Here is a 14,246-nt window from a genome sequence, read left to right on the forward strand (position 1 = left end):
AGCTTTAAAAATTAGATGTTTATTAATTGGATAATGGATTTGAAGATTAAAAAGATTGTTATACATTAATTAGTTGTCAATGGAAAGCTTTGTTCTCATAATCTTTGGATTTTTGTTATGTTATATGTAAAATCGCCATTACTTGTAAAAGTAATTTTTATGTTTTTTTAAATTTTAGGAATTGGCATGATGATATAGTTATTATGAGATGTTTTATGTTGTAATTGGAATGAATTGGATTCAATTGATATCATTAGTTTTGAATTTGGTTAATGTTTATTGGGATTGTGCTGAATGAAATTAAATTGTTTAAAATTCCTTAGGTAGTAACGAAATGGATCATAGTTGGATGAATGCTTTGAGAACAAGTGATGAATATGAGAACGGAGTAGAATGATTTATTGAATTTGCTAAAAAGAATGTTCCTAACAATAACGGAATGTATTTTGTCCCGGTGTCAAGTGTTTAAATGAGAGAAGACTAAGTGTTGATGATATTAGGGATCACCTGCTTTGTGATGGTATAAATCTTCGATATACAAGATAGATATGGCATGGTGAAGTAGGAACAAGTTCAATACTCGAAGAAGAGGAAGTTATGGATGATGTAAATGATAGAATGAGCGATATGATTCGTGATGTAGGGGTAGAGTTCTTTGTGCGATCACATGTAAATGATAACTTAAAGAGTGATGCAGAGATGCCTTTGTACCCTGGGTGTTCTAAGTATACACGATTGACAACTGTATTGAAATTGTTCAGTTTAAAAGCAAATAATGGGTGGACTGACAAAAGTTTCACAGAGTTGCTTCAATTGATTAGTGATATGCTTCCAATTGATAACGTTCTTCCAAATCATATGTATGAGGCAAAGAAAATCTTGTCTTGGATGGGTATGGGCTATGAAAAGATACACACTTGTCCTAATGACTGTGTATTATATAGAAAAGAGTATGCTGGTCTACGTGAGTGCCCAAAATATAAAACTTCACGATATAAAGTGAAAAAGAACATGGACTGTGCTAGTAACTATGATGGTGATAAGACAAGTAAAGGGCAACCTTTGAAGGTGTTATGGTATCTTCCAATAATACCACGATTTAAGCGCTTATTTGCTAATGCAACAGAAGCGAAGAAGTTAAGATGGCATTTTGATGAGAGAATATCAGATGGAAAATATCTTCGGCACCCTGTTGATTCTCCTCAATGGCAGAAAATAGATGAAATGTTTTCGAAATTTGGTCTTGAACCAAGAAATCTTCGCCTTAGGCTTTGTACAGATAGAATCAACCCTTACGGTACTCTTAATAGCACACATAGTGCATGGCCAGTATTGTTGGTGGTTTACAACCTACCTCCCTGGTTATGTATGAAGCACAAGTACATGATGCTTTCTATGATGATTTCAGGACCGAAACAACCAAGAAACAATATCTATATCTACTTGGCACCTTTAATTGAAAATTTGAAGATATTGCGGGAAGAAGGCATGGATGTGTTTGATGCATACAAGCAGGAGTCTTTTAAGTTGTGTGCCATGATCTTTACAACGATAAATGACTTTCCTGTATATGGAAATCTATCAGGATACAGTGTGAAGAGGCATAAAGCATGTCCTATATGTGAAGCAGACACATACTTCCACCAACTTAAGTACGAAAGGAAGACGGTTTACCTCAGTCACAGGAGGTTTCTTGATCGGTTCCACCCATATCGGAGATTGAAAAAGGTTTTTAATGGCTCACCAGAGCATGACATGGCCCCGAAGGCATTAACTAGAGAGGAAGTTTACCAGCGAGTAGAAAGAATCAATGTCATCTTTGGTAAGACTCAAAAGGCTGCAAGTGAGAAAAACATATGAAAGAAGAGGTCTATTTTCTTTGATCTTCCATATTGGCGCAGTCTTGATGTGATGCATGTGAAAAAAATGTGTGTGATAGTCTTATCGGTACTCTTTTGCATATACCTGGAAAAACTAAAGACCGAATTAACGCAAGACTTGATCTGGCTGAAATGGGAATACGAGAGCGTTTACATCCACAATTGAAAGAAGGTGGTAAGCGGGCTTATATGGAACCTGTGGCCCACACATTGTCTAAAGTCGAAAAGACAAGCTTGTGTTGGTGTTTGCATGACATCAAGGTGCCCCAGGAGTATTCTTCTAATGTGAAAAGGCTTGTCTCAATGCATGATTTGAAGTTAGTGGGAATGAAGTCTCATGATTATCATGTACTGATGCAACAATTATTACTAGTGGCTATTTGAGGCACAATGAGAGATGATGTGATGAGCACTATAACTAGATTATGTATCTTCTTCAATGCTATTTGTAGCAAATCATTGACATAGAGAAATTGGATGAATTGGAAAATGAGGGTTATGTTATTTTGTCTCAACTAGAAATGCACTTTCCTCCAACATTTTTTGATATCATGGTGCATTTGATCATTCATTTAGTAAGGGAGATAAAGCTTTGCGGCCCTGTTTTTCTAAGATGGATGTATCCATTTGAGATATACATGAAAGTTTTAAAAGATTATTCCAAGAATCCTTATCAACTGAAGCATCAATTGTTGAAAGGTATGTAGCGGAAGAGGCTATGGAATTTTGCAAAACATATCTATCTATAGCTAAGACACCATCTCGGCATGAAAAGGGTACAAGTAAAGGAATAAGGGGGCTGAAGGTAAAGAGTATGGGTCGTGAAGAAGTGTTACAAGCGCACTTATACATATTGAATAATATGGAAGAAGTGCAGTCATATTTAGATGATCACAAAAAAGTTTAAAAGAAAAATATCCAAAGAAAAGTGATATGCAAATAGCTAATGAGCATAACAAAACATTTATAATATGGTTCAATGAAAAAGTTTTGAGAGAGGCCAATGTGTCTGATACAATAAAATGGTTAGCTTGGGGTCTTTGTTTTGAAGTTATCACTTGGAGTGGATACAGCATAAATGGATATTCCTTCTACACAAAAGCTCAAGATGACAAAAGTACTGTACAGAATAGTGGGGTAATGGTGGTTGCTGAAGCGATGCATTTTTCAAGTTCGAAAGATAAAAACCCCAAATTGGCATTATGGTTATTATGGAGTTATTGAAGAGATATGGGAGGTAAACTACACCAATTTCAAGATTTCTGTCTTCAAATGTAAATGGGTCAACAACAATGATATTGAAATAGATCAACAATTTGGATTTAAATTAGTTGATCTTGAAAGGGTTAGTTATACATATGAGCCCTTCATTTTAGCAAGCCAGGCAAAACAAGTATTTTATGTTACTGATCCAGCGAATAAAAATTGTCTATTGTCCTTTAAAGTAAAAAGCAGAAGGACAATGATCCAACTATGAATCTTGATGAGACACCACCTTTTGCTTCAAATCCGCCTAGACCAAGTGAAGTAGAATTGGTAGATAATGATGAATATGCTGCAAGAGATGATCATTGTGAAGGGATATGGGACAATGCATAAATTTAGATTAAGTAATGTAATTTTGCAATGTACCTTATGTTATTTTCTTTCATTTATTTCATTACAAGGTACTTAATATTATTTATGTTAATGCATTTTATTATAATTTACTTATTTATCTAATTTTGGTTTTTCAACAGGCACATGGAAGACGATTCTAATAGAAATATGGAGGAGGATTGTGATAGAGATATAGAGGAGGATTGTGGCAGCAATGATGTCAATGAGCCGGAAGGAAGGGTAGAGGTAGTACAAGGCTACCAAAGTTAGCAGTACGTCATGGTCGTATTCAGAAGAGGCATGTGGATTTTGATGTCAATATGAATCCAATTGGTGAAGAGAAGGACAGATTCATTAACTATATAGGCTCTGTTGCCTGAAGCAAAGTTAACATTCTATGGCCTAATTGGAAGTCGATTTCTAAGGAAACGAAGGATAGGATTTGGGAATATATTTTGGTATGTCACTTTCTAATATTATTTGATTTATTTTTTTGTAAATATAGTTATAACTTATATCTTTAACTCAAGCATATATATATATTTTTTGCAACAAACGTATGACATCCCTCGTACTAAGCAAATGAAAAAGCATTTGTTGTAGCAAGTTCGTCAGCGCTGGAAAGATTTCAAGCACACACTCACGAGCCAGTATGTGCGAGAGCCTAAGAAAGATGATGATCCGTGTGAAAAATACTCCTTCCTTGATCCAGATGATTGGGGGAGGTTTGTGGCATCATGGCATGATCCTAAATTTCAGGTACGTTGCCTTATAAAACATTTAACTTTGATTTAATTTACTTCACTTACTCAATTTACTTTGTTTTTTTTTCCACAGGAATTAAGTGCGATGAATAAAGAAAGGCAAGCTAAAAATTTATATCCGCACTATTTATCTCATGGAGGTTACAAGATGCTTGAGGAGAGGATCATGCAGAATGACTTGAAGGTGATGCAGGAAGCTACAAAATCTGATCCTAGCATCGTTGTTCAGACTCCACCTCCTCCTCCACGTCATAGAAAATGGAAGGAAGCAAGGATGAAGAAGGGTCAGTATATTAATCCAGCAGTTGCTGAGATTGCTAAAAAATTGTAAGTTCTATAATTCAAATAACTTTAACTTATGGTAATAGTCCTTATACTTTGTCATTAATTTTTTATCATACTTAAAATGTCATAGGAGATACTTGAAGAGCAAAGTAGTGAAGGTTCATTTAGTCCGAGTGGAAGGATGGACATTTTAGCGACCGCGATTGGGAAGCCTGATCACCCCGGACGTGTTAGAGGAGAAGGGAGGACAATTGGTCTTACCTAATATTTTGGACAAACTTCACGAGCTTCCCTACAAAGTCAACCCACCGATGAGATGATAGCTAAACTTCGAGACCAACTTCGTGATGAGCTCCAATCTGAGCTAGAGGTCAAGATTGAGGCCCAGTTACGCACTTCGACAAGAGCTTATGGTTGAGCTTCATGATGAGATGAAATCTATGGTCTCTAGCATGCAACTTGGGACAGTTCAACAACAATGCACACCTCAGGTTTGTAATCAATTTCATTTAAATTGATATTGAGTTTTACCAACGTTTTTCTTATTTAATTTAATACTTGCATTTCTCTCATTTAGGATTCCCCCGTCTTTCCTAGCACTAAAGACAGTTGTAATCCACCGGGGGCATTGGGAGAGCATGATCCTAGTAGTCCCATGCTGGACTTTGGACAACCTTGTTGTCTTCGTTTAGAGGTCCCAAGGATGCGTGTTGTTGCTGACGCTCTCCTCTACAATCAAGGGAGCACCGTCCATCACCAACAAATTCAAGAGGACCAAGTGAGGGTAACAGTTACGACTGTTCGAGAGGGAGAGACAGGAGCGGATGTGCCATTCCCGACTACTGGAGTTGTGAAGTTAGGTCAGGCAATTGGAACTTTCATTCTTTGGCCTAGACACCTTGTTGATGAGAAGATAATACCTATGATGGCAAGAAAATGTCATGCTGTATTGTGTGAATTTTTTTTAACATAATACTTATAATACTTATTATGTTTATTTGATATTTCATTGGGACCAGAAAGATGTTGATAGATATCCCTGCTTGGCACAATTATATGAGGAATATAAAACAATTAACAAGGTCAACATAAAGATGCCTGTAGGGATTGTGGGGAAAGAAAAATCATATTTCTTTAGACTTGACAACAAAGATATCAGGGAATTCTTATCTTTGAAGGAGTTGGACATAGCATGGCTTCAATTAGCAATCATGTAAGTTTAATTTTTCATTTCTAACTTAAACTTCTAATTTCTTACTTTGCACATACTAATAGTTACCTTATTTCAATTCAATGATAGCTTTTTCCATAACAAATGCATGTCATCAATGGAGAAGAGAATATTTGTATGGATATTTATGCCCCGCAAGTGTCCAGAAGAAGTACAACCCACTAAATAGGAGAATCAAATATGTGGGCAATATGATTGGAGACACTAAATTACCTTGTTATTTGGCACCAATTATTGAAGGGCAAGTAGCTTAACTATATTTATTTATACATACTTAAATTGCTAAGAATTATTGTGATATCCAATGATGTATAAGTCTTATTCTAAGATGCAATCATCATTAGAGTTTGTGTGTTTCTTGTCCTATCGACAATGTCATCTACTGGTTTGATCCCTTGGGACATCGTCCAAGCACTGAGATGAGGGGCGTTTTCAACACGTAAGTACCTTAATGTAGATCAATAATTTTGTTTTTACTATAAATTATTTAACTTGTGTTTTCATTTGCTTATAGGGCTTTAAAGACTTATTATATAACTGGTGGGAAGCGTTCTGGCAAAAATGGCCCAACAACTTGGGTCTATCCTAGCGTGAATACTTTGAATTGAAGTTCTTTCATTGATGGCAGTTATTTTATATATGAATTTAGATTATCATTTCCTTGTGATTTGCAGTGTGCTAAGCAACGAGGGTCAACAAAGTGTGGATATTACATTATTCGTTATATGTTTGAAATTATTGAGAGTGGATGTACTACAAAATTTGATGAGGTAAGTAAATATAATTTTAGTTTTGTAATAGTTGTTGAATTTTAAAATTGAATTGTTATTTATTTTATTTTCTTTATATGTTTAAATTTGTTCATTTGTCAATTTATAGATTTTTGATAATGACTGCTCATATACTGTTGATGATATTGACTTCATCCGAGACCTTTTGGCACAGCAACTGCTTCAAGAATGGTGGTCTAGGGATTGATCAAGTTTATGTTTATAGAGATTATAGGTTATCAATTACTTTTGCAATTTGTTCTTCTTTTTTGACTAGTTAGTTAATGTGTCAATATATTAATGAAGTTGTGATGATGATATGTCTTGGCTGAAAATATTGACTGGTTCATTCTATTCAACTTGCTGAAAAGTGGCTATTATGGTTATTTGTGGTTGTAGGGGAAGCGGTACATGCGAATTGAATTTTTTAAAAAAAAAGGAGCACATTCACGTCTGTTTTAGGAAAAAGAAATAAAAAATCATACTTTTAATCTCTGTTTTACACCAAAACAGACGTAAATTTATGTCCCTTCTTTTCATGTCCCCTGCAAAACAGAAGTAAAAAGTCATGCAAAACAGAAGTAAAAAGTTTTCATTGTAGTAGTGATTTCTATAATTAAAAAAAAATTAAAGATTCAGCTCTTATCTTCCATGACAAGATCACTACGCACATTCCAACCCCCCTTTTCTAATTTCTTTTTGCAGTTAATTTACGTCAACACAACAAAGATTTAAATTTGACTCTCATAATAAATATTTTAAAAAAGCCTACCCTTATTTTATGAATGTTGCACACTCACATGGTCTAATACTTAAATTAGTGAAAATTAGTATAATTTACAAAAAAAATTCATTGCTCTGGACTAATATGGAAAATTGGTTGGCATAACCAAAAAAATAATCAATCTTAACGAAATATAAAATCTAATAAAAATAATCATAAGATTCTCCCGAGTTGTAATATAATAGATTATGATTCCCTCGTGAAAGAAGCAGCTTTTCGCGAAACCAAAATAAATGATGCATAGGTCACGTGTATAGGTCTCATTTCTTTTAAGAATGATCTAATATCTAATGCATATTTTATAGGTATTTTTATTTCATAAGGCGAATTTTTAATCCTATTTAACGGATAATGAATATATTTAACCAAAGTACAAGCATTTTGGGAACCAGTTTCGATACTTATAGCATTTTGTAATGGTTTGGATTTAAAATTTTTAACTAATAATTTTTAATTAAAAAATTACATTTATTTTAGATTATCTATCTATTAAAAGAAATTTTTTAAAAAAAATATACAAAAAATAAATCTCAGCTATCCATATTAAATTTAGACTGTTGAGATTCAATTAGTATGAAAATTTATCAGGTCCTACTCAACATTATCACCTATAAAATTTTTAAAAAGAAATTTTTCTCAATTTTCCTATTTCTAAGAAAACATTTCACTTAAATTTTCAAATAAAATAGTATACACAAATCTAAAAGAAGATAAGCCCAATAAGCCTGTTTTCTACCATTGCATGAAGAATGCATTGGAATTATTATGGTGACAAATAGAATAACGAAGCATAGGAATCAAAAGTAAAATCACTGGCCACCATTTTCTTGGTTACATTTGAAATAGAATATTAAGTGTCACTTTCCAACAACCACATGTTGATTAATTTATATGAAGATTGTATTAAATACTTTTGAAACATCATGTTTAACAAGAACCTTTTAAATCAAATAAAAAAATAACAATATTGTTTTATCAAATTTTATTTTTCCAAAGCATCCATATTTCTTCTTGTCGTTCAAACTAGGTGGACTCATAAAATTTGATACATTAGTCATCACGTTTGACTTGTGAACCACATTGCATATTATAAATTTTAATCCTAAACATAAATTTAAGTTATAATTATGAGCATCACACATGAAAAAAATTGGTTAAGCTAGTCCTTCGAATTGATTTTTTTCCTAGTTTATTAATTAATAAGTAGTAATAATTCATTCTTTGCTTATTGCTTCTAAAAAACAAGGAGTTAATGATAAATAAGGATATTTATGAAAAATGAGTATTTAATACTATGGACACAAGTTATATATATATATATATATATATATAATATGTTTGCATACAGGTATTCTTTTTAGCAGAAATTTCGTTTTGGAACACACCAATCTCTTGTTAATTAGCAGAAATTTTAATATTATTGGTTCGTCTTCTTTACAATCTAAACCCCCATGATTAATGGTATTTATATTTCAAACTAAAATTATGAGAAAATTGACTTGACCTATTTAAAATGACTTGGCCTATCTGAGTTGGAGGAGAGAACAAAGCTACACGATCTATATATGAAGTGTATATAATACGAACACGACTCATTCATCCCAACAATAATCTAGGATTTCACTACTAGGATGCAATAATTTTGGTCAGAATGTCATCATTGGCAGCATTGATACTGGTAATATAATTCCTTCTATATATCAATTAATGTCTGTATATATTCTGCCATAAGCTTTTGATTGTCCTATTAGAGCAAATGTGAGTTAATTTGTGTTGTATTCCCATTCTATATATAGAATGGATCTTATGTGCAGGAGTTGGTTGGCAACCTGAGAACAGTATTAGATAAAATTCCTCTTATATCCTCGCGCATGTTTACCTGTAAAGTCACTTTTAAAAAGCTAATATAAACACCCTCGTAAGCAATATTTTTGTTTGTTTGAAAATTTAATACGCTTTTTTTATTTTTATGCCTAACAAATCCCATTTAGTATCTCTCACTCTTTCCTCACTTATTCTGTCCCTCACTCACCATCTTCATGAATAAAGGTATTTTTAAAAAAAAAAATTATATTTCTTATATATTTATTACTTTTAACTAATTTGAATTAACATTTTGATTTACGTAATTTTTAATTAGTTGTTGTGCATACATATATAAAAGACTGAAAGGAGTATTAATTAATTTTTTAAATATAATTTTATTTTAATTTAATAGAAGAAGACTCAGGTTAATGTAGTATTTGTTTTGTATATTTTTAAATCAAGGTAAAATTCAAAAAAAAAAATTATACAGTTTGAGATAAAGTTAATAAGTTTCCAAATTTGCCTCGACAGGTGTTTGGCCAGAATCGAGAAGCTTCCGAGACAATGGATACAGACCAATACCAAGGAAGTGGCGCGGCGGATCCAAATGTGAGCTGTTCAGTTTGTCTGGCATTGCAAACAGAACTCTTTGCAACAGGTTCCATTTTTATTTATTTATTTATTTTGCTAATTTAATTTGAATGCTTGCTTTAAAAACCTTATTAATTTCATTACCAAAATTATAGCGACAAGGAAACGGACAATTCGTCAATAGCTGGTGACTAAGAACCTGTGATATGGCAGTGTGTGCAAGAAACTGCGATATCGATGTCTCACCATCTATCAAATATATCGAAATGTAATGTATCTACCTTACCTCCCAGAACAAAAGAATAAAATATATACACTCATCTAATTCTTGATATAAAATCTAATTGTTGAGTTGATTTTGATTCTAAATATAAGACTTATTTTTTATATTTATCAGTTTTTCCTAAATTACCTCTATAGATACTCCCTCAACCATAATCAAGTAGAAGAAAGAGGGCGAATATTAAAAAAGATGATTACGGTGTTTTAGAAAAAACATGTTATATTTCTGATAATTAATTAACTTATTTAACTTTCTTAATCTAATCAAATTAATTAAATATATCTTATATTAAGAATCGGAGAAGTATATATATGTTTAAATATAATATTCCCCCGGTCTTTAATATATGACCTAATTATTGAGTTGATTTTGGTCCTAAATATAAGACCCATTTCTCATATTTATCAATTTTCTCTAAATTACCCCTATGGATACTCCCTCAACCATAATCAACTAGAAGATGAAGAGATGATATTAAGAAAAATAATTATAGTGTTTTAAGAAAAACGTGTCACATTTCTTATAATTAACTAACTTACCTAACTTTCTTAATCTAATAAAATTAATTAAATAAGTCTTATATTAAGGATTGGAAGAGTACATGACATAGAGGAAGTAAGGAAGAATTGGACGATCCACGATTGGTTCGTCTCAATGGGGATCACATGGGCTGCCATGGGCTCACGACTTCCAACTATTTTTAGACGTTTCTTTATTTTGTTTGTAAAAACAATTTCAATATTAATTTTAGCCCCTCATATTCTATGAAATTTTCAATTTTACCTCCCATCATGTGTGTCTCTTTAGAGCCATCTCCATCACCAAATCATCTTAGATTATATATATCAAAATTATAGTCCAGATCTACAATTTTTTATATCATTATCTGACTAAATCAGATTCAAACAGTATCAGGCTCAAATATGAATATATATAAACTCAAATTCGAAACTTAGTGTTCAAGTAATCAAAGCCTCTCCCACTAAAAGCAACTCATGTTGGTTCAATGTACAATAAATATAAAAACCGTATATGCCAACCCTAATTGTTCTTGTGTGTGTTGATACAACCATTTTACATGAGTTTCAATCACTGTCAAGTCAATCAAATTTATTTTATATGACTCAATTATGGTTAGTTACTATTGTTATAATTTCATGGTTAAAAAAACACTATTCTTATCATTTTTTATTGTTATTTATTTTAATTTAGGCACACATGCGGTAAGCCAATTTTTTCACATTTAAAATTTCTGTCGTTACTTTTTCGGCCAAAAAAATTTTCTGCCGTTACTTTTAAATTATTTTAATTTCTTTCAATTTTACAAAAATTATTAAAAAAATCAAAATTCCTCCAACACAAGTCACAAACATTTCACTATTGTTCAATTTAATTTTCTCCAATTAAAATACCACCCATTAACTTATTTATAGACACAAATTCCAAAATTAAATAAGAAGAAAATCTCTATATCCACATATATGCTCACGTTCTATGTAACACGATGAAACAGGAAGATAATAGGAGCAAAAACCTTCTTTCAAGGCTACGAAACAAAAAACGGACCCCTTAGCTCATCAACTGGAATCAGTGCCCGTGACACTGTTGGCCATGGAACGCATACTTTGTCAACGGCCGGCGGCGACTTTGTGAGAGATGTCAGCGTTCTCCGAAATGGCAACGGCACTGCAAAAGGAGGATCTCCAAAAGCCCGACTTGCAGTGTACAAAGTATGCTGGGGCCGTGGTAATTCTGAAGAGTGCACTGATGAAGACTTGATTAAAGCTTTTGATGAAGCTATCCATGATGGTGTCGATGTGCTCTCTGTTTCGATCGGCCGCAGCGCCGTCCCAAATGTCAACGACATGTTGACCAATGGGATCTCCATTGGATCCTTTCATGCAGTTTCAAGAGGGGTTCTAGTTGTTGCCTCTGCTGGTAACGATGGACCTGAGCTTCAAACTGTATCCAATGTGGCACCTTGGATCTTCACTATTGCTTCTGGCTCCATTGACAGAGACTTCAGTAATAATATTACTCTCAGTAATGGCCAACGCATGAAGGTATTCGCCTATAAAATCAATATCAATATCAGCATATATATATATATAGAGAGAGAGAGAGAGAAGCAGCAATGTTAATAAGCTATTAACAGTTCAGCTCATTTCTCAACAAGAGAACAATACACCAATGTGATATTATGCTTTTGATTGATTGTTTCTAATAACTTGGACAATCAGGGGACCAGTCTTGCCACAAACTCAACATCACGACAGTTAGTTCCTGTGCTAATTGCTGGTAATGCTAGGCTTCCTAATGTGACATTTGACGATGCGTAAGAACAAAATTACCCATTCTTGAATAGATTTTTGAGTTTGTGTTGAACTATCATATGTTTATATGTCAGTATGAGTAAAAACATTTTGGCTCCTATTGCAGGGATCATTGCAAACCTGGAACACTTGATCCAAACAAAGTAAGAGGCAGTATATTGGTATGCCGGAGAGGAAGGAGCCTAAGGCCTGTGGACAAGGGACAAGAGGCAAAGCGTGCAGGTGCTTTGAAAATGATTTTGCAGAATGATAAGGAATTGAATACAGCTACAGCTGATGCTCAAGTTATAGATACTTCCAATGTTCCAACATATCAACCTCCAAAAAAGAATAAAAATATATCCCAGCAGGACAAAAATCCTTTTGACGTCAAGTAATTATTATACATCTTTCTCATTTACTAATCCTTTTGAAATTCTTCTGAAATTATTTGTGATAACAGGGTTAAATTCACACATACATTGTAGGAACCTTACTGCATTCTTGAATAACGCAAAAACATTTATCCCAGTAAAGCCAGCTCCAAAAGTTTCAGCATTCTCATCCAGGGGACCCAACTTGATTCTGCCGTCAATCCTCAAGGTTATCCCTTCTCAAACAATCTAATTTTCCCTAAATCAACTACATGGTTCCAGAGTTTCTAAGATTCCTAACAAATTTTTTTTCCCAATTTTAGCCTGATGTAACTGCACCAGGTCAGGATATAATTGCCGCTTATTCATCAGGGGCAAGTCCCACCAACCTAGATTTAGATGTAGGTCGCTTTGACTATAACATTCTATCAGGAACCTCCATGGCATGTCCTCATGTTGCCGGCATTGCTGGCCTTCTCAAAAATCGCCATCCTACATGGAGTCCAGCTGCTATCAAATCAGCAATTATGACCACAGGTATGACATACATTAAGTGCTATTATTATGTGTTTACAGTTTCCTTCTTTTGTTTCCTTACTAATTGAAGCATTTCTAAAATCTATGCTCATCCAGCAACCACCCAGGATAACGCCAATGGGCCAATTCTAGATGAAAATGATGATGAAGTAGCAACTCCATTTCATTATGGTTCAGGACACATAAAACCTAACCTTGCAATGGACCCTGGACTTGTTTATGATTTGAAGGCTTCTGATTACCTAAACATGTTATGTGCTTCAGCTTATGAGGAAAGAATAGTTGAATCCATTAATAATAATAAGCCATACAAATGTCCAAGGTCTTACAGACTAGAAGATTTCAACTACCCTTCTATCACATTGCCTTTTCTGAGTGTGAAACCTATAAATGTTACTCGCACAGTAACAAATGTTGGGCCTCCAAGTACGTATACTGTAAATGTCAAAGCCCCAGCAGGAGTTGAAGTTGTTGTTCTTCCAACAACTTTGACATTTCAGGGGACAAACCAAAAGAAGAGCTATCAGGTTATTTTTCAAGCAACACGTTCAGCCAAAACTTCAGAGCCTTCATTTGGAGAGTTGACATGGACAGATGGCAAGCACAAAGTTAGAAGTCCTATAGTAATCCCTCAACATGCAAAAATGGCTCTGTAGATTTCAATGTTACCAATCCAGTGTGTTGTGTGTTAATCAGATAGTGAGAGGTAGTGTTAGAGTGACTGTTTTCAGATGTGTGGATATGCTGAACTATGTTATAATTTAAAAATGACGGTTCCTACCAGAAAATAAACCCGCTAGGTCCTCCCAAGCAACTTCAACTTCTGATTTACTGCTTTGGTTTCTACTTTCTTCTATTTGAATCCTATTGGGTTTCCATTTTGCCCCCGTTTTGTTGAATCATGTGTTGGTCTTTCATCTGCAGAAAAATGATACTGTCCACTTATTTTGAAGTACATAAAGCACATATTAGCCCATATAAAAGGCAACTTTGAAAATAATCTTATTGAGAAATAGATCAATCATCCTCC

The 14,246-nt window shown here is 33.6% G+C and overlaps 1 protein-coding gene across 1 annotated transcript; it reads left to right on the top strand.

Moving 5' to 3' along the window:
• Window positions 1-4,938: 4,938 nt before the first annotated feature.
• On the top strand, window positions 4,939-14,030 carry LOC114740325 (subtilisin-like protease Glyma18g48580). Its single transcript, XM_028928454.1, has 14 exons — window positions 4,939-5,019; window positions 5,106-5,456; window positions 5,548-5,741; window positions 6,274-6,337; window positions 6,434-6,529; window positions 6,639-6,721; window positions 8,930-8,991; window positions 9,651-9,777; window positions 11,507-12,056; window positions 12,234-12,328; window positions 12,433-12,699; window positions 12,794-12,908; window positions 13,003-13,216; window positions 13,313-14,030. The coding sequence occupies exons 1-14, from the start codon at window positions 4,939-4,941 to the stop codon at window positions 13,870-13,872; spliced, it is 2,859 nt and encodes a 952-aa protein (XP_028784287.1). The 3' UTR covers window positions 13,873-14,030.
• The last annotated feature ends 216 nt before the right edge of the window (window positions 14,031-14,246 follow it).

Source organism: Neltuma alba, unplaced genomic scaffold (assembly GCF_004799145.2).
Source record: "Neltuma alba isolate B1F8T4 unplaced genomic scaffold, ASM479914v2 tig00003113_pilon, whole genome shotgun sequence".
Classification (NCBI taxonomy): Eukaryota; Viridiplantae; Streptophyta; class Magnoliopsida; order Fabales; family Fabaceae; genus Neltuma; species Neltuma alba.